Raw genomic sequence first — 19138 nt, forward strand, 5'->3', positions numbered from 1 at the left:
ATTATTGGTAATTTGTCAAGTGATACTATCATGCCAAGCCTGTCGCTCAGCACATTGGCCAGTGAATACGGACGGCACTGAGACATCTATTGATACAGCGCAGTCTTGCTTCAAGGGGGTAGGTAAGCGTGCTAGTGAGCATTGTAGCATAGGGAGCAACACTTATGCTGTGAGCGTCGGCGATCTTGTATATTTCTAATGATCCAGTAGTGCAGTGCAGTCAATGGTGGCCTGGAACGGTGCCCTGCGCTGATCTTTGGGTAATATAACACATTTTCGAGCCAAACTCGCACCCAAGACAGTATGGCCGAGTGGTCTAAGGCGATAGACTAGAAATCTATTCTCTTCGGAGGCGTCGGTTCAAATCCGACTGCTGTCGTTTTTTACTTTTTCTGGCTTGTGCTGCTGGGGCTGGTCCCCACACAGGCAATTACCGGAGCCAATGAGTCGTAATCTCGCAGGGCACGGACTCATGAACTCTGCGTGACTGTGGACGCCACTATACAGCCTCACGGCTGGTTGCTGATGATTGAAGTTTGAAAAGACGATAGTTCCCGCGCCATTGAATTTTAGACCGCTTGACAAAATCACTGTTCGCACGCCGGTGTACAAATCAGACCCAAGGCCAATATAATGGCTCCACGGGGTCTCAACACAGGTGGCTTCTGTCGGTGAGAACTGAAGATGTATCACGCTTTCCTGTTTCTTCGAGTGGATACTCCTTCGGTAATCGACTCCAGCATGCTAGCTTGTTGTCGAATATCTGTTGAGAGGTCATTAGAGACTTGTTCTTTCATCTCGAGCGAGAAAGGTCAGCGACATCCCTGAGAGTGCCAACTACACGCCATTCCCATCCGAGACATCGATGGACGAACTATCACCCATGAGTTTGCGGACTAGCGAGAGTTCATGAATTCTGTTAGACTCAGACGGGAGAAGGGGGATATGTTTCACTAGCCGCGAGGCCGCGGTGACTCCCTCTTCCAGCCTGCCGTTTGCTAACACGGTGGAAGCTTCTGGCAGTTGAAAGTCAGGTCGATATGTCAAGCTTGTCTCAAGTTCTCCGTGATGGCTCTGGCCCCAACCGTATCTCCCTATCGACCAGGTTGAGTCGCATTTGACCCAACGGTGGCAGGGAAAAGTGATACATATCGCGAGAGTTGTCCCCTGCAGCGATTTTCTCGAATGCCAGACTACCTCGACCTCCATTGACCATGAAACGCACCAGACGCAGCTGGACAAGCAAGGAGGATGAGCTCCTCCGCAAGCTGGTTCAGATAGGTGGGTGCCTCGAGACAGCTCCCACAGGCTCATCCCGCACTCTGACATCTTTCTTGCCTCCAGCACTCGACACCTCCCACACGGTCCTCTGGAGCGAGCTCGCCCAGAAAGTCCCCGGCCGCTCGAACAAGGACTGCCGCAAGCGATGGTGGAACACGCTGGCCGGCGGCAACATCAAGGGCGCCTGGTCGCCGGAGGAGGACCAGCGACTCAGCGAGGCGGTGCGGGAGCATGGCAACAACTGGACTCAGATCGCCGCCCTCGTGGGGTCCCGCTGCGCTGATCAGTGCTCCAGTCACTGGCGGCAGGTGTTGCGGCCCAATGTCAGTTATTGTAACTGGACTGAACAAGAGGTGATCATTCGTTCTGTATACTTTGTTCCTAGCTCGACGGCTAACGCAAAGTCTGAGGGTGAGCAGGACGAAGAACTTCTGAAGGCGGTTCAGACGCATGGCACCAATTGGTCGACGATTGCAGCGTTTCACCATCCGCCGCGGACGGGGCTGGGCCTAAAAAATCGATATGCCAGAATCCGGGCGAAAGAAAAGGACGCAGGTCGATGTGTGCTGCACAGGGGCCCTTCTGCGCCTGGTGGCAAGCGCAGCAAAGTGGCGAAGCCCCGAAGGAAGCGCAGCTCCCCGCAAATTGGCATCGCTCCGGACTGCGACGAGCAAATGAGAGAAGGCAGTACCCCAGATATTTGCCCCGGGACCCTGGAACCGCAGGGCAGATTCCCGCATCTCGACGAGCGCAAGGAACCAGCTTGCTGGTGGACTCGATTCCCCAACAACACCCCCATCGGTTATTGGGAGACATCCACATCGTGGGTGGGCCATGGGACCATCGACCCACGCCTGATCCTGCCCAGCCCACCCGGCTGCGAGGACTGTTGGATGGATAGCACACCGGACCTGACGGTGTCTGCAATGGGCAACTCCCGGCTGCCGTCCTTTGACCGGGTCCTGGACGCCACGCAGGCTGACAACGATCGAGACCGACAGATGCTCTTGTTTCCTCCTGGTAGGTGGAACAGCCATTCTCGCAGATTCCGCCTGGCTTGCTTACCCTGCTTACCCTGCAGAAGACGAGTACCCGACCGACATGAGTTTCCGAACCGTGCACGAGGCCCTCTACCTGGCGCCTGACCCGTGCAGCCTGGGGAATTCCCGACACTCCTCCACGGAACCGCTGCATCCGTTCCTCACTATGGCCGAGCTGGACTTGATGCCCCGGGAGGCCTCTCCACGTGCCTCAGTCCCCTCCGGAATCCACTCAAGTCAGCATGAGAGGTCAGCAGAGACGAACATGCACCGGGTCTCGCTCAGTCTCTCGTGCACGACGAGCCAGTTGAGCAGTATCATGTCGCGAGTGGCCGACACCGGTGCGGCGGTGAATATGCCGGTGGACACAGAGTAGAGAGTGGGAGACTTCATAGGTTTATTGCATCTGCGGTGCTTTTTGTGGTGAGAAGCATGTCCTGATCATCATTAGATATTTGAAATCCTCGAAACTAGAAATGAATATCGCGTCTTCTAAGGATCTATATGGAACCAGAGTACCCTCCACAGAATGATTACGCAAGGCTCTTCGACCGTAACCCAGAACTTCTAACCTCTAACCCACATAACGCCCACAACCCACTGCAAGAACCCCATCCGAACAACGCAAAAACGCCAACGCCAACACCGACACCGACACCGGATAGAACCTCCTACTTCGGCTCCGCCCGCGGCAACGCGGGTCGCGGCTTGACCGGCGCAACCCAGAAGACGGGGTACCGGCGCTGGAGGTTATTGACCAGCAGGGCGACGGCGAGCAGCATGGTGGACGAGAGCAGCACGACAGGCAGGTAGTACCAGGAGAGCTGCCAGACGGCGTCGTTGGTGGCGGGGAGCAAGGCCGTGGCGCCGGCGGGCGGGTGGGTGGTCTCGGTGACCTGCATCACCACGACGGCCACCGCCGACGAGAGCGCCGCGGCCAGCCAGCGCAGGGACTCGAACCGCGCCTCGTCGGGCATCAGGCTGAAGAGCTTGGTCACGCACAGCCCGACGAGGGCGCTCAGGAAGTGGCCGAAGACGAGGGCGCGCGGCTGCGCCAGCGGGCTTTCGATGGCGCCGTAGACGAGGACGGCGGAGGCGCCCTTGGATGGTTGTTAGTATGGGTAAGGGTCTGGGTTGGTGGTTTGGTTGGGGGGAGGAGGGGGGCAACAAGGGGGCGAACGAACATAGGAGGCGATAATGCCCGGGACATGTCGGTCCAGGAAGTAGTGGGAGTAGTTGAAGATGGCCTGGACGACGCAGAGGCCGCAGAAGGCGGAAATGAACGACCACAGCCAGATTTGATACTTGGGGAGGGGCTGAGGAGGGCTGGCGCGGTAGCCGAGCCAGTGGCTGAGCCACGGCGGGAGGCGCGCCAGAAACTCTTGCTCGTTCATGCGTGGTACAGTACTCAGACTCTGGTGTGCCAGAGACTCGAGTGGGTTGCAGTGGAGAGAATGTTGTCGGCGACAATTGAGGTGTCTTTGACAAGCATACAGGTGTCGTCGCCTCCGTCCGGGTGAAGGGGGTCCTTCGACGTTTATGACGGGGAGTGGTTGTCACGAGGTGTCACGAGGGTAGTCGAGGATCAGCACCCCAGAGATTCTATTACCTAAAGCAGTGCCGCAGCGCTTGGTTGACTGGTGAACGGGTTCAATGCAGCTCCAAATTACCCCAGCCTGCCCTGGATTTAAGAACTCGGTTAATGCGCAGGGCGCAGGCAGGATTTGCCGGTGGGTCCGGCTTCGGCAAGACTCGGCCATTGCTCGGCTTCTCCACACTCGATTTCCAGGGTCCGATCAACTTATGCTGCCAACATTTATCTCATAAACAGATCATATTGCATGAACGTGACCTTCCTCTATCAATTCTAAGCATCGAGCCAATCTTTGTATCAGTCTCTGCGCCCCTCCCAGACTCGCCGACTCGAAGCCCACACCCCGCGAACCCCCTTGGCGATCTCGAACCGCCCATCGTACAAGGGATACACCACCACCGCCAAGAACGCGCAGAACTGCCAGATGATCGCCACCGTCGTCCACCCCGCGAAGAACGACTTGGTGAAGATGTAATCCCGGTACAGCGGCATCGGCCACAGCACAAAAGTGATCAGCACGAGCGCCACGAAGGTGGCCCACGCGATGCGCGACCAGCGGTACAACTCCCGCAAGGTCTCCTGGGAGAATGGGTGGATGACGTCGTCGAGGCTGAGCCGGGACTGCGAGGGGGATGGTGAGTTTGAGGTTGGGGAGGTGGAGGATACGAAGATGCTCTTGGTTTCGGGCTCGGGCCCTTCTTTCTTGTCTTCGCGGGATTCGTGGTTGGCAGTCGGTTGCGACTCGGAGACGGAATTCTGATCGTCGGCGACGAGCTCGATGCGGAGGAACTCGCGCCAGTCGAATTTGTAGGGGCGGTAGAGGGAGATCAGCACCGAATAGAGGGCCGGGGAGAAGAAGGAGCCGATGGCGCCGTACAGCGCTGGCAGCCCCTCGCCTGTTGTGGTCATGTCCACGCGGCCATACAAAGATTTGGCGGTCGCCAGCCAGATGGCGAGGCCCGTGAAGAAGCCCAGCACGGGAGCAAGGATCGCGGCCAGGCGGGTCTGGCCAGACCAGAATAGGGTCAGCCCCAGCGGGATGATGCCGGGGCACGAGAGGATGGGCCGGAAGTAGCCGATCCAGGTCATGTTGGCGCCGCCGTAGTTGAGGGCGATGGAGATGCCCGTAATGAAGATCGCGTGGAAGACGACGGCGATGTGGCTGACGTGTAGCAGCCGGCGATCCCCCGCGTTCGGGTTGATGTAGGTCTTGTACATGTCGAAGGAGAGGATGCTGCTGACCGCGATCATCGAGGAGGAGACCGTGCTGGTGAGGGCCATGAAGAGCAGCACAAAGAAGGCCACCATGCCCGCGTTGCCCAGCAGGGCTTTCACGAGGTAGGGCATCACCATCCCCGTGCTCACTTCCGTGGCCGTGAGGGGACCGGGGTAGGTTGGGAAGATGGGTGTGTTGTGCAGCGCACGCGCAGACAGCCCGATCACCGTGCCTAGTCCCCAGGGAATTCCAAACACGGCGACGGCGGCCAGGTTGTAGGCCGGTACGGTGGAGTTGACTTCACTGGCAAACGACTTCTGCCAGAACGCAGTGTCCTGCGGGTTGCGGTTAGATACATGTTTCGCTGAGAGAAGTGGACTGCCGGCACTTACCATGACAACCAGGGCCAGATTGCCGAACTTCAAGATGAGGCCCCAGATGATGGCATCCTTCGACTTCATGGTAAGCAGAGAGCCCTCGTAGTTACCCGAAATGTAATTCTCGCTCGCAGTTGCGACCACTTTATCATAGAGACCCGACAACCCTCCCACAGCATCGTGGGTCAGGACTGAGAGTGTAAAGTAGATGATGAGAATCAAAGCGACAGTCGTGTGAAGAAAGTCCGTGAGGAAGGTTGCCTTCAGGCCGCCGACGGCAGTATAAAGCACCACTGTATCAGGCAATATTAGCACCTCCTCACTCTCCGCTGAATATCTTGTCTCACCTCCGAGGGGAATGAGAATGGTAGCAGCCACAAAGTTCATTCCCGAAACGCCGTGGATCAGCTGCGACCCCGTCAAGATCATCGAGGCGCAGCCGAACACATTGTTGGTCAGATTGAGAATCATGTAGATGATGTGGCCCACCCATCCGTATCGCATGCGGATGATTTCCAGGGATGTGTGAGCATAGGGCACGCGGATCTTCGCCATGACACCAAGCGCTGCCATCAATGCGATCTGGAAGCAGAGACCGGAACCCCACCACTGTAGAAGTTAGATGTAAGCGCACGGTCGTCCAAGGTTAATGCTAGAATGCTTACCAGGGGAACCGCTAGTCCATAGCGATAGCACATCGCGGCCGACAAAACCGTCTCATTGATCCACATCCATGATGAGAAGACAGCTGAAGCCGTCAGGCCTGTGCCAACCGAGCGATTGGCGACCATGAACATCTCAGATGTTCCTGAATCCTCGGCTAGATACGCTCTCTGGATCTTGATGGCCACTAAGATCACCCCGCAGAAGAGGACGCCCAGACCGATAAGGAGACCATAGGCCGTGCCCTGGGGCACCAGATCTATTACCGTCATGATGAATATGTGGCATATGTGGGTGGTTGTTCAATGGCCGTTGTGGACGGTTGGTTTCTTGGTGTTGATACCCGAGCATCGACTTAAGTATATGCTGTTGAGGCGATAGAGTTTGGCCATTGCTCTATTGTAAGTGGTTTGTCACGCTGTTCTTGGCCTCAATTGCGTTATGCATGTACCGGCCGAGAAGGAAGTAGGGCAGGCAGATCTTAAGCTGTGGGTGATTGATAAAGCTTGTTAGTGGGTGCTGCTCGTGATGGCGTGCGCCAAGCTAACTATGGCAACAACCACCACCTACAGGCGATTCCCATTTTCTGGTCATGGTTTCATCATCCCAATTTGTGAGAAATGCAAACCTGGTATGTAGTCCCCGATGGGCACTAATAAAAAATGTCACTCGCTTTAAAAGTCTGTGGCTACCAAGAGAATCTGATTGGTGGCGACAGTGAGTGCATATACTGCTACAGTACATTTCCTGTGAATATTCCCATGTTGTCTAAATTACCCTTAATCTGAACCCGCGCGTCTATCGTTCGGAACATTCAAAATTCAATATTTGATATTATATCAGATGTGCTTTCAAGGGCGTCTAGACCTTCTCAATAGTATTCTCCCGTCCTACCCTGGCTCATACGGTGGCTTCAAGTTTGCCGACTCAAGCCCTAAGTGCTCTTCACCTAGCATGACCACGTGAATATTCCAATGATACTGGACTTTTTTACGGGCAAAGCTCACCCCAACCATTCTGAAAGCCGTGATTTGTACTCACGAACAGTGGCTGCAATTGAGTCGTGGCCACTCAACCAGGAAGATCAATAGCAGCTCTTATCTTAGAGACCCCTAGGTGTCGGGTCAACTGACTGCTACCCTTGGCAAAGTAAAACCAGCCTGTGATCGTCAGAGCGATGTATCTGATCAAACATATTCTTATCTAACGATAGAATGCACTTTTTCTGTCACCTCTACTCTAGCCATGGAGTCTGAACTGAATGCATCTCTATCTCCCCTTCAGCCATTCGACTCTAAGCTAACCATACAGCATCACTCCTCCTCGATCGGTACCCCAACCAGTTCAGCCTCCTCCACCCCACGTCCGAACTTGATATACCCCAGCTGAACCTCCAACGCCGTCCGTTGTCCAACTTCCCAGACCACCTGCCCCAAACACTCTCGTTCCAAGTCCTCATTAATCTCCGTGATCAAATCCACCCACCGCTCCGTCGCCCTCCTCTCCTGCTCTTCCAACTTCCCCGGGTCATCCCCAATCCCCGCCTCGCCCCCTTGGAAGAACGCCGTCCCCACAAACCGGCCGAGCGTGACATGCGCAATCGGCGCCGTATAGCACGTGTCGATGCTCACCCCAGACTGCAGCGCCATCGTGTGCAGCTGGTTCCGGAGATGATGGTAGGTGTACGGGCCCGCGTTGTCGTCGGCGGCGGGGACGAAACTCATCGCCACGCCGAGCTTGTCGAAGAGGAGCTTCGGCTTGACGAGGCGGGCGATGTGCCGCTGTTCTTGGTGGTACTCGTTCCGGGGGGTGTCGAGGAGCGCCTTGAGTTGCGACTCGCCGATGTGGGCGTAGACCTCGCGGAGGTGGGCGATCGGGTGGCGGTGGGAGAGCTCGATGATGGAGAGATGGAGGGATGAATGTGGCGTGAGATGGAGGTCTGGTTCGGTTAGTCAATGGTCGATCGACATTCAATCACAAGTCGGTGGGTGAGATGAGATTGAAGTCCCGTTATCTATCGACCGGTGGGTAGGAACTCACCAGACCCTACAAGCTGCGCCAAGCGTTGCTGGATATCGAGGAGCAAGCGCGTCGTCGATGGGTCGGGGCGCGTCCAGATGACCAGGCAATTCACATCTCGTTTGCTCAGCTTCTCGATCTCCTGGGCTCCGTCGGTCTCGTCAGTCTGCCACTTGAGGTAGCGGATGAGCGCTTCGTCGGGCGTGATGCGCTGCGACGTTGGTGGGCCAGCATGGCTACTATTACGGCTGTCGGTGCTGCCATCTCGTCCACTCGGGTGAAGCAGGCCAATCGATCGCTCTAGGCTTGCGATTCGGAAGGATTCGTAGGCTTCTTGTATCTTGGTCTGTGCGGTAGGAGAGCTTTAGTCCGGTCGGTGATGCGGGGAGGGGGAGAGGGGGAGAGGGGGAAGGCTATAGTATAGCACAGGGGTGATATAGGGCACCACCACGTACGGGATTGTTGGCACATTCGGGATGGTCCAGAAGTTCTTGATACCAATTGCGAGTCGAAGGTTCCCCGGGCTGTTGGGGAGGGAAGGTGAATGGCTCCTGCAGGCTGGCAGCGTCACCCATTCTTTTTAGTTTCTGGATGGTGTGAAGGGGTGAAAATGCAGGGGACGGCTGCATGCGGGGATTTGCGGTGGTGATAAGGCTTGAAGCAGGCGGATTGCAGGCTCTCGTATTCATGAGGCGGTGCCGACTTGGCGCATATCCCAGCCTCATGCAGCTCAATCCATGTTTGGCAAGGCCATGTGTAAAAGGTGAAAGATGAAGGGCGAAGCGCCCGCCTCACAGCCTTCCTGCAAAGGCCTTACTGCAATGGTGATAAGTCTCATAAGAACCTCTTGCTAGACCCGCTTTTCTCTTTCTCCTTTCGAGTCGCGATGCTTGGATTGTCTTCTGCTGCATACGCACCCCCCGCAATAGAGATTATGGGATGTCGATACACTCGCAGTACCCCTTTTCGCTGCCATCTTACTGCTCAGGTCTAGACGATGGAAGCTTCTGTCAGCGAGAGCTGAAGGAGGAGTCCCGCTCGTGGCGATCCGAGAAATATGCGCCCGTCTCGAATGTCATGGTCCTGGAGCATGATCATGGCGTGGGGTCGGCCCGCTTTTATGATGATGGAGAGATGGATCAACTATTAGCTGTAACCCTCTCCATCCAACTCTTGCGCGGTCGCAAAGAGTCCATCCATTATATACGGTATGCTAACCCTAAACGCAGGCAGAACACCAGCCCCAGCTCCGAATTATTCTGCTGCAACCAACCCCACAGGAGAAACTACTCCACACCATCGACGACCCCGCGGTCCTAAAGGCACTGCTCACCAACGAACTCATCAGCGACCGTGTTACTGAGCCAGCGAACGAGAAAGTCCCCGATCAGCGTGAGGATGACGTGCCGTCGCAGCTCGACATCACACGCAGCTGCCTTCTGAAGATTCTGACGCGATACGACATCGCGCCCGCCGCAGCCTCCCACATCCGTGGCCAGGAACAGATTTTCGGCTCGCGACAGCAGCGCGATGAGGAAGGAAAGATGCGTTCCTTCGGTGAGTGAGGTGCTTGCCGATGGTAGCATGGACCAACCGTCTCATGACTTTTTATCTTGTGCTCGTGTTTAGAATTCTGGTACGCAATCCGAGCCCGCGCCTACGTGCGACGACTAGGCAAGGAAGCCGATCTCAAGATGACGATCGTCACGCGATACGACGCGCGGTCGCAGTCGACGCTTGTCCTGCTCAAGTATCGATCCTTCAATGACCTGCCGCAGCGGCTGCACGAGGAGTTGGTCGAGAACCTGCAGGCGTTCGTCCGGGAGCCCACGACGGCCGCGCTCGTGAAGAACCCCTTCATCACCTCGGTGATGCACTTCAACCCGACCATCCAGTACTTCCGGCGGGCTGCACGGGAGCCGCGCGACACGATCCGCGACGAGGAGGCGAGGGTGCATGGAGGCATGGACGAGTTCGCCCGCATCGACCTGCACAAGCTCCATCTCACCCTGACCAGTCTCGACCAGGATAAGATCCAGATGAGCTTTATTCTGGGAGTGATTGCCCGGCTGCGCATCCAGCACGAGACCTTCCAGACCCTCGTCGAGGGCAAGGCCAGCGTCCCCGAGCGCGAGTGGCTGTATTTTCGCATGGAGGAGGAGTTCGATCGCTTCGAGAATCAGATCGCTTACTTCAAGTCATCGGTGGAGGATGTTGCAAGGCGGGTGGAGCGGCTGCTGGAATTAGTGAGAAACCCCTCTTCATGCGACGGAGGACTCACGATGGAGGACTTACGATGAACAGCTATTCAACATGAGCTCGCGGATCAACACCCAATCCAGCACGAAGATGACCAAGTATGCTATGCACGAGAGCGCCTCGATGAGCACCATCTCGGTGGTGACCATGCTTTTTCTCCCTGGTACCTTCATTGCCGTACGTGCGCTATCTACCGCCTCGAAGGTGGAACTAGGGCTAATAAGTGCACACCTTTAGACCATACTGGGAACCAACATTATCGCCGGGCCATCTCGCTCAGAGGGAGACACCCCGGGCCACTCGGAGCTTTACATCTCGTCGCAGTGGTGGATCCTGCTGGTCCTGACCGTCTCGTTGACTGTCGTCACGATGGGTGGGTGGTATATGCTGCGGAGAAAGACCGCCCGGTCGATCGAACATATGATCTCTGCCCAGAATGCAGTCTGACCATGTCTGCTTGGCAACGAATGATGTCGTGTTTTCAGTTCTTTTTTTGTCTGCCATTCAGCGGGCGTTGTGGGTTTAGAGATCTGCGGTGTTGCTATGCACGTGGTGCATTGGATGGATCTAATATCTTGTTCTTCTTTGCTTCGTATGTACAATACAGACACTGTCGGATAACACCTAAACCTACTGCAGATCCCGTACCAAGACTCCACGATATCTCATCCTCCCTTCCCTCAAAGTCTTCATCGCGTCTTCAATGCCTGCCGGCGTCATGGGGAAGGTCATGGTTGTGGGGGTGATGTTCTTCCTCGCTGCGAATTCGAACAGGGACCGGATATTGTGGCGCGAGGCCACCAAGGACCCTTGGATCTTGATGCCACGAAGGAAGAGGCGGACCAAAGGCACTGGAGCGGGCTTCATGGTGAGCGTGAGGGGGTAGATGCTACCCCGAGTAGCCATCAGTGGCATCAGGCTAACACTACGTCAGCAACACGGACAGCGAGCTGGAAGGACAACAGGCAGAAACAGGGCCGACACCGACTCACCTAGAATAATCAACTTCGGCACTCCCACACAGCAAAAGATGCTTGACCTGGCGGAATCCCTCGGGCACCGGGCCCCCCGACTGGAAAACATGGAACTCCGACGCCCCATAGTCCATCGCCTCCTGCCTCTTCGCCTCGGAGCTGGACAGCACCACGACCTGACACCCCATGGCGCTGGCGAGCTTGATCGCCACGTGGCCGAGGCCGCCGACGCCCATGATCCCCACCCGGTCCGTCGCCCGCACCCCGTACTGCATGAAGATCTCCCACACACTGGCGCCCGCACACATCAGCGGGGCGGCGTGGATCGAATCGTACCCGTCGGGAATGGGGTAGACGCAGTTCTCGTCCCAGACCGCACCGTAACTGAACGAGCCGTTGTCGTGGTCGTGGAACCCGTACATCTTGACGTTCGGGCAGTACTGGTCATGGCCTTGCAATCCGGGTTCAGTTGCTTCTCACACACACCACTCATCGTTGCAAGGGAAAGGCCATTGGAAAGACATACCGGTCGCGCATTCCTCGCAAGAGGCGCAGATACTATGCGTGTAGCCAAACCCCACGCGATCCCCGATCTGCACGGTCTTGACCCCGGCCCCCAGGGCGCGGATGATGCCCACCCCTTCGTGGCCCAGTACATTACCCGCCTTGAGGTAGTGCACGTCAGTACCGCAAACCCCGGAGTGGGTGGTCTCGATGAACACCTCGTGGAAGTCGAGGGTGCGCGTCACCGTGTCCGCGACGATGCGCCCCTCGGACGACCCTCGGAATACGTCGAATGGGATGCTCATGGTGCTGCGTGTGTGTTAAATCTGACTGCTGAGATATTTGAAGAGGGTCGCTTATCTCTTTAAGTACCCTTCATCTTGAGCCCGCCCTTTGTTTTCCTCCCGCACCAAATATGATAGTTCCCGCGCTGCGGCTCCAGAACGGGGGATTCCAAACGCCCCAGCGAATCGAGCGATGAGATCTCGGTTGCACGATGGGTATAGTTCCAACGCTTGGATGGAGTGGTGCAATGGGATTGTGCCACTGATTGGTCGAGCCGTCTGGATTTTTTTCTCCTGGGCTCCACTCATTGAAGCTCATGCCGAGGCTTGCGCTGCCGCTGCCCGCTCCGCGAGATCCGGGCTGGACCTCCGATAAGGAGATGGAAAAAGGGGGGCGGCAGGATCGTACTGTACCCATGTGTCAGTCGAGGATTGAGATCATGACACCTGAAACATCTCCGATGCAACCGAAGCTTGGGCTGGACTATTTATGGCACGTCAATTGCTCACTGTGATTGTGTTCCGTGCTTTACTGGGCACGCATTCCGGAATCGTGAGGTGGTCGGAAAAAAAAAAAACTGAAAAAAAAAAGGCTCCTCAATTCCGATAAAAGCTTTATCGGGACCAACGACGACGCCAGATGATTCCTGGGTCTGCGACGCATGGGGCTTCTATCATCCCCACAGGACTATGCCGGTTGGGACAGGGAAGCCGTTATGCTGCGTGGTTCCCTGGCATTCTAAGCGCCCTCTCCTACCGCTTGTTGGACTAAGGCTAGACTATCAGTTCTTTGTTTTCGCGGTTGGGAAGGTCGTTTGTGGTGGAATGGGTTTCCTGCACAATCAACAAGGGGGGACAATCAAGGTTGGCATAAATTGTTGGTGGTAGTATTAGTCTTTCAGCGCTCTGTAGCGATTCTGGTGTGCAATTGTGCCAGTGCATGCATTTCTTCCTCTGAGGCAGTTCTCCTTATATAATAATCAAATCCATTTATCAATATATGCCAGCTCAGGGCCCATGTACGGTGCAGTTTGACATGGTAGTGGATGTTTCTTTGTTGAATGTAGAGGGCTTGCGGTTGTGCTTGTATCTGGGCTCCTTGTGCGTCAAGAGATGTGATTGGGCTGTACAACGTGCCTCACAGCATGCTTAGATGTCTCGCCAGCTCTAGATGGGTCGTAGTGTTGAGCGTATCACTACAGTCTCTCAAAAGACTTCTGGTGCTTACTGCTTGTCGGCTTGTGTAAATGCGATGGCGGGTGAGAGGATGTCGGGATTTGGTCTCATCACGGAGGTCTTGTTTTCTTTGGGGGTGGGCTCTCAAGATATTGCGCTCTTTGGTATAAGTCCTTGCTAATGGTCCCTCTAGGCACGGTAGATGCCATCACAATATTAATTGGTTGGTGGTTGGGTTATGGTGTGTTGGCCGTCACTTGGAGTCTCACACACGCTAATATATATCTAAACCGGGCACTTTGACTGAAAAGGTTGTAAGAGTTCGCTGATAAATAATGGATGTCCACATAGGGTTAGATATACTACAGACATAAGATGAGCATCATTAGGATGATTGATCACCAAATAAATAGATTTTGAGTTGGGTATCTTCCATCAGACCTGAATAACGTGCATTGTCTATTGATGAGATGAGTCAAAGATCATGGTACATAATTTGAGCTAGAAACTCAATTATAACAACAAGGGCTTGTGGTTTAGGGGTATAACGCTCCATTCGCATTGGAGAGGTCCCGGGTTCGATTCCCGGCGAGTCCAACTTTTTGCCTTCTTCCATTCCTTTAGGGCTCCCGAATTCTGGCTCTTGATGGATCCAATCTTGAATAACACCCATATCTCTTCCTCGATGGTCTAACGGTCATGATTTCCGCTTGTCAATCCCCCCGGGAACAAGCGCGGGAGACCTGGGTTCGACTCCCAGTCGGGGAGATTTTCTTTTGCTTTTGCTTTTTGCCTGTCTCATAAACATGATTTCTTCCGCATACGTGCGCTCATTTTGCCTGAGTGCAGCGATGTACACTGCTCCATTCGCCATCACCAATTCCATCCATGTCTTGCTTGTGTCACGCCTAATTCAGCCAGCTGGGAACACCTATACCCCGCCGGTAGTTCTACCAACCCGACAGACTCGAACATCACCCCCCCCCATATCCCTAGCACCGACCTTCTGGCTACACCCACACATCCTAAGAATTTATGGCTCGTTCTCACACGCGAGGCGAGGAGCGAGGACGCCCGACCCCGCTCAGTGATTCTGTGGCATACCATGCACCCACTTGACACGACATGCCAGTCGATAGTGTGAAACTTATCGTACCCTAAAGAGGGATGTGAACCCTGCAGAATCAAATCGAGAATCTACTCAGTACGACAACAGCGGCCAGACCCACACAAGCCCGTTCGCCGACAAGAGCTGCCCACCAGCAAAAAGACAAAAAGATGGAGCTGCGGGGAATCGAACCCCGGACCTCTCCCATGCTAAGGGAATATTATACCACTAAACCACAGCCCCAATTGATGAAATAAAGCTGAAAAGTTAGCCTCATGGTGCTTTCACAAAGGAACTGGTCACTTTCAGAAGGATTTCGAGATTACCAGCCTGCGTAAGCACTACTCCCTGTTCCATTGCATCACCTTCATTCCTGGTGCTACAGAGTGAGTTCAACCATTTGAGGACCAGCGAATGAAAACGACAACTGGTTATATTCCTGGATACCTTGGAGAAATAGCATGGCAGTCTCATTCGCTACATACGGAGGACGCACCAGATAAGTCAAGCACATCGAACTGAATCGCCAAATGCCGGCAACGCCAGGCTCACCCCCAATACCTCTCCTCTCATGCACAATCAACAAAGCCCTAATTGTTCGGCTCCACGTCCACGATCTTGAGCATTCTCCCAGACTTAGGCGCCCGGCTCTTTGCCTCCCCCCAGCCAAGCTGCGTCCCCGGGAACCGGTAGAAGGCGCGCGCGCTGTCCTCATCGGAGGTCTGCAGCTGCGGCGGGAACTCATACCCCATAACAGACAGCGGGTTGCGGGGGCCCAGCTGCACGGTGTAGTCGTCCTTGGTGTCCTCGAGCTCCGGGGCGAACTCGTGCCGGAAGCCGAGGACGTGGCCGAGCTCGTGCAGGAAGATGTTCTTCAGGTAGGCGACGGTGCCCGGGGCGAAGGCCGACTCGTACACGTTCAGGTAGTTCAGGTCGATCGGGCTCGGGAAGAAGGCCTCGGCCAGCACCCCGCCCTGGCGGCCGCCGTACGAGAGCACGAACGCCGCGTCCTCCAGCCGCGCCACCCACTGGATGCTCACCCCGAGCCCCAGCCGGTTCCACTCATCGGCCGCCGCCTTCAGCGCGTTGGCCGCCAGCGTCGCCCACTCGGGCTTCGGGTAGCCGTTGGCGAAGGCGGCGAAGTTGACGCGCTGGTCGGGGCCGGGCTTCCACCGCGGGATCACTTTGCCGAACCCGACTTGGAGGGCGGCGATGTTGGCCGCCGGGTCGCTGCTGCTGGTGCCGGTGGCATCGGTGAAGGTCACGGGGGCGGGCTTCTGGGTCGAGCAGGTATACCTCGCCGGGCCTTCGGAGGTGGAGGACGGCTCGTCGGGCTGTCCGTCGGAGAGGTCGGTTGCGGGGTCGAGGGTCTTGAGGGCTTCTTGCCCCACGGCGCCCTTCAGGTCATCGAAGAAGCTGGCGCGGCCTGGGTCGAGGGTGGCCTGTTGATCGGGCATGATGACGGGTTTGGGTCGGTTGCGGATCGAGGTTCCACACCAGTCTTTGGCGACAGAGTCCAGCTTGGTTGGATTCGGTGGTTGAGTGAGGTTGGGATGTGATTGAGGTTTGTGGGAGAAAAGGCGAACCCTTGACCGGGAGGATAAGACGGTATTTATGCCTTTCAGGGTGCACCCCGTCATGAGGGACCAGTTGGAAGATCAGAACTCCACGTCAGAGCGTGTTACCGTGTTGGCGGTCGTTCAATGGTCTGAACTCGAATACCAAAGTCTATCTCTTCAGCAGTAGTTGCGCAACACCTGTCAACTGACTCGGAGCCATCGAGCTTGGCTGTGGCGCCGGAGAGCTGAAGACAAAGGACCCGTGCATAGTAGGCGTCTGAAGCAAGTTCGTGTTTTAGGCTAAGCTGCCACTTGGGGGATGTTGCAAGGATTGCCCGGTTTCAAACACGAGCAGCCGCAAACGTTGATAGTGAAGTCCGCATCTGTATGGCTAGTATCCGGGGTTTACATGACCCCCTTGAGCTGTCCATGCCTGTTTTACCCAACCGTAGTGCTGGGCCCCGAGCACCAGTCCACAGTTCTACGACACTCGGGGCCGAAGGGCCCGTCAGGTTGCGATCTCACATGCCAACTGACATGTCAGAGACCGACCTTGGGCGATTGATCGCCATAAGTGCAGACATCAATTGGTGGCTACACGACGAGGATGATTCTAACAAGTTGCAGCAAACCTGCCTTGCGCAATACGAGGATGCGATTGCGCCAGCCGCGCCCGTCTATGAGCGTAGGCTATGTTCCAGACTCAGATCCATGAAGAACAGCTCTTGTTGAAGAAGAAGGCAAGATCAAACGAGTAATCTCTGTCACTGTAAGCTGAAGCACGGACCAAGGATCTGGTCAGTGCAGCGGCGGGGGCTATGCACTGAATCTCGCGATGGCCGCATGCAGCCTTGCGACGATAAATGGTTCGTGGTTCGTATTAGGCTCACCAACCCAAACCTTAATTGCGATGTCAAATACTCCATCTCGAGCTTCGTCCTGGTTTCTGCTCGGACCTCCCTTCGTCAGGATTGAGCTATAACGTATCCGTGTAGCTCCCAGCAGCTCGCGGGGATTTGGGAAACGTGCCAGCTCTCCTGCACGTACCACAACGTACAGTAGCATAGTATAATCTAGCCGAGGCGTTACTACATGTTCACTGGATACGGGCTTAACCTTATTTAGCTATGATGTACACATACAGTGGCAGCTCCAGCCTAGTTCCATGCTTGTCGCGAGGTTAAAATCCTCGTTGAACCACGCGAAGAGCCCGAAAGAGAGGATCTGTAGTTGTAACTAAATCGGATTGGTTGTATCTCGTTCCCGTCTGTGGTTAACTGGTTGCGGTGACGCTGATCCATGGCTCTCGTATCCGTGTCCGTCTTTGACTTCATACTTCCGTATTCACCTTCGAGTTTGGTCGCAGGTTGTGGCTAAGGTCTGAATCACTTCCCGTGAAACTTTCACCGTATGAAGATACAGGTACATAGGATTTTTCGTATCTTTTTCCTTTTCTCTTTTTTTTTTTTTTTCCACCTGGGAGCCGGGGAAAGGTGAAGAGGCTGTTCGTCACATCCCGCGAAGAACAAACATCCTCTGCACCATCACAACAGCGCCAATAAGATGTTTAGTTTTCTGAGCTCGAACCGGGACTTCTATTTCGTTTGTGATGCAGCAAATTATAGAGCCGACCGGATATTGTTGACTCTTTCCGACTTGACTCACCTTGCCGATGCGACTTCCAGCAGCACCTCGGAGGTAGGCCTTGGCTTGCAAGATCAGACCCAACACAATCGAAACTGTTATTCTTGGTATATCTGACGAACCAGGAGCCTCATGAGATCCAGTGGGGAGGCAGAAGTAGAGGAGTCAGAACTCAAAGTGTCACATGAGGATAACCATCCGCTATACATCTCAACCAGATCGTCGGTGATACCAAGCGATGGAAAGCTCGCGGAGGCCTCTGGTCTCGTAGCAGTAGAGATCATGCAGCTTAAGCTAAGCTAGTTCACCCATGAACTTGAATTGGGTCAGATGCTCCCACGCATGGGATCATGACCATCAGCCACCGACAGTACTGTCTGCTGCTTATGCCTGGTATCAACTCCACATGTTCGAGCTGTGCAAGGTGCTGGATGTGATCGAGGAGACCCAGGCCCGCTTGCGGTACAGCGACCCCGAGCGCTTCACGGCCGGGGCTTCAGTCGCTTCGAGCGAGTTTGTTGGGGACGGCGCGGCAGGGTGATGAGGAGAGGGCGGGGGGTGGTCTTTGAAGTGACTAGTTGTTGGTAGTCCTGATTGTGCATTGATAGTTTGAAGATTCTCCTATGGACATGAAGATTTTTTGTGCATTTAAATCACGATCCCACCCGTATCCATACTACATACAGTCCACCCACGAGGGAAGAATCTCGCTAAAAGTGACCCATTCATCAAAATCCACATCTACATGCATTGAACTTCCACCCAGAGCATGGCGTTAACTCCTAGAAGTCAACAACAAACCATCACCGCTGCTTCACAAACTTAGTATGCAGCCCCGTCGCCACCACCACCCGCTTCTCCCCGCCGCTCGTCTCGTCCGGCACGACCTTACAGATCTCCACCGAGACGTAGGCCATCGTCCCGCCGACCTTCATCGCCCGCCCGGTCACCTCCAACACCTCCCCTTCCTTGGCTGAGGCGACGTACGAGACATGCAGATCCGTGCTCACCCCGGTGTAGCTGCCGCCGTAGGTGGCGATGACCATCCCCGCGGCCCAGTCGACGAGGCAGGCAGACATGGTCCCGTGCAGCCCGCCCTTGGAGTTGATGTGGGGCTTGGCGATGCGGATGGTCGCGAGGAGGTGGCCCTCGGTGGCGGCGGTGATGGTCAGGTCCGCCAGGAGGTGGGCGTAGATGGCGCTGTTGGCGCGCTGGGTGGCGCTGACGGTTTGGACGTGCGCGAGTGTTTCGTCCGCGGTCATCTTGGGGGCGGTGCTTGTCATCGTGTATTATGTGAGAGGATGGAGTGATTGTTGGGGTTAGTTTTGTACAGGTTCAATTGGGGGTTGTTTTGTGGTGGTGTTGGGGTAGAATTGTGAGTGCCACTTTTTTTATGGTGAGGGGAAATCTGAGGAGACGGAGCGCTTCCGAGAGCGAGAG

At 55.4% G+C, this 19138-nt stretch overlaps 8 protein-coding genes and 4 non-coding genes across 12 annotated transcripts; 5 read left to right on the plus strand and 7 right to left on the minus strand.

Annotated features, from left to right (window-relative positions):
• The first annotated feature begins 297 nt into the window (after positions 1 to 297).
• BO86DRAFT_t182 lies at positions 298 to 379 on the plus strand. The gene has a single exon. It is a non-coding gene; the product is annotated as a tRNA-Ser (tRNA).
• Positions 380 to 1214: 835 nt separating this feature from the next.
• BO86DRAFT_277106 (uncharacterized protein) lies at positions 1215 to 1835 on the plus strand (the record flags this gene model as incomplete). Its single annotated transcript, XM_025667279.1, has 3 exons — positions 1215 to 1281; positions 1345 to 1634; positions 1701 to 1835. Coding segments are annotated over 3 exons (492 nt in total), but the record flags the coding sequence as incomplete, so codon positions are not given.
• A 943-nt stretch (positions 1836 to 2778) lies between these two features.
• On the minus strand, positions 2779 to 3959 carry BO86DRAFT_410902 (HPP family protein). Its single transcript, XM_025674542.1, has 2 exons — positions 3506 to 3959; positions 2779 to 3421 (listed from the first exon to the last, which is right to left on the minus strand). Exons 1-2 carry the CDS (start codon positions 3713 to 3715, stop codon positions 2993 to 2995), a joined length of 639 nt encoding a protein of 212 aa, XP_025526246.1. The 5' UTR covers positions 3716 to 3959; the 3' UTR covers positions 2779 to 2992.
• Positions 3960 to 4037: 78 nt separating this feature from the next.
• Positions 4038 to 6443, minus strand: BO86DRAFT_433388 (sodium:solute symporter family protein; the record flags this gene model as incomplete). The annotated part of the gene is made up of 4 exons (XM_025675837.1): positions 4038 to 5466; positions 5524 to 5801; positions 5856 to 6117; positions 6174 to 6443. The coding sequence occupies 4 exons, from the start codon at positions 6441 to 6443 to the stop codon at positions 4213 to 4215; spliced, it is 2064 nt and encodes a 687-aa protein (XP_025526247.1). The 3' UTR covers positions 4038 to 4212.
• A 916-nt stretch (positions 6444 to 7359) lies between these two features.
• On the minus strand, positions 7360 to 8943 carry BO86DRAFT_390335 (uncharacterized protein). Its single transcript, XM_025672355.1, has 3 exons — positions 8646 to 8943; positions 8212 to 8536; positions 7360 to 8110 (listed from the first exon to the last, which is right to left on the minus strand). The coding sequence occupies exons 1-3, from the start codon at positions 8877 to 8879 to the stop codon at positions 7485 to 7487; spliced, it is 1185 nt and encodes a 394-aa protein (XP_025526248.1). The 5' UTR covers positions 8880 to 8943; the 3' UTR covers positions 7360 to 7484.
• A 183-nt stretch (positions 8944 to 9126) lies between these two features.
• On the plus strand, positions 9127 to 11144 carry BO86DRAFT_433400 (uncharacterized protein; the record flags this gene model as incomplete). Its single annotated transcript, XM_025675838.1, has 5 exons — positions 9127 to 9342; positions 9420 to 9747; positions 9820 to 10436; positions 10495 to 10626; positions 10687 to 11144. The coding sequence occupies 5 exons, from the start codon at positions 9130 to 9132 to the stop codon at positions 10894 to 10896; spliced, it is 1500 nt and encodes a 499-aa protein (XP_025526249.1). The 3' UTR covers positions 10897 to 11144.
• On the minus strand, positions 11080 to 12232 carry BO86DRAFT_364987 (NAD(P)-dependent alcohol dehydrogenase; the record flags this gene model as incomplete). The annotated part of the gene is made up of 3 exons (XM_025670034.1): positions 11080 to 11368; positions 11442 to 11874; positions 11950 to 12232. 3 exons carry the CDS (start codon positions 12230 to 12232, stop codon positions 11080 to 11082), a joined length of 1005 nt encoding a protein of 334 aa, XP_025526250.1.
• A 1680-nt stretch (positions 12233 to 13912) lies between these two features.
• On the plus strand, positions 13913 to 13984 carry BO86DRAFT_t183. The gene has a single exon. It is a non-coding gene; the product is annotated as a tRNA-Ala (tRNA).
• Positions 13985 to 14066: 82 nt separating this feature from the next.
• Positions 14067 to 14155, plus strand: BO86DRAFT_t184. The gene has a single exon. It is a non-coding gene; the product is annotated as a tRNA-Asp (tRNA).
• Positions 14156 to 14666: 511 nt separating this feature from the next.
• BO86DRAFT_t187 lies at positions 14667 to 14738 on the minus strand. The gene has a single exon. It is a non-coding gene; the product is annotated as a tRNA-Ala (tRNA).
• A 347-nt stretch (positions 14739 to 15085) lies between these two features.
• Positions 15086 to 15952, minus strand: BO86DRAFT_420081 (zincin; the record flags this gene model as incomplete). The annotated part of the gene is made up of 1 exon (XM_025675179.1): positions 15086 to 15952. The coding sequence occupies one exon, from the start codon at positions 15950 to 15952 to the stop codon at positions 15086 to 15088; it is 867 nt and encodes a 288-aa protein (XP_025526251.1).
• A 2407-nt stretch (positions 15953 to 18359) lies between these two features.
• BO86DRAFT_390340 (PaaI family thioesterase) lies at positions 18360 to 19076 on the minus strand. Its single transcript, XM_025672356.1, has one exon. The coding sequence runs from the start codon at positions 18979 to 18981 to the stop codon at positions 18502 to 18504; it is 480 nt and encodes a 159-aa protein (XP_025526252.1). The 5' UTR covers positions 18982 to 19076; the 3' UTR covers positions 18360 to 18501.
• Between the last annotated feature and the right edge of the window lie 62 nt (positions 19077 to 19138).

The sequence above is a fragment of the Aspergillus japonicus genome (assembly GCF_003184785.1).
Source record: "Aspergillus japonicus CBS 114.51 unplaced genomic scaffold BO86scaffold_35, whole genome shotgun sequence".
NCBI classification, from domain to species: Eukaryota; Fungi; Ascomycota; class Eurotiomycetes; order Eurotiales; family Aspergillaceae; genus Aspergillus; species Aspergillus japonicus.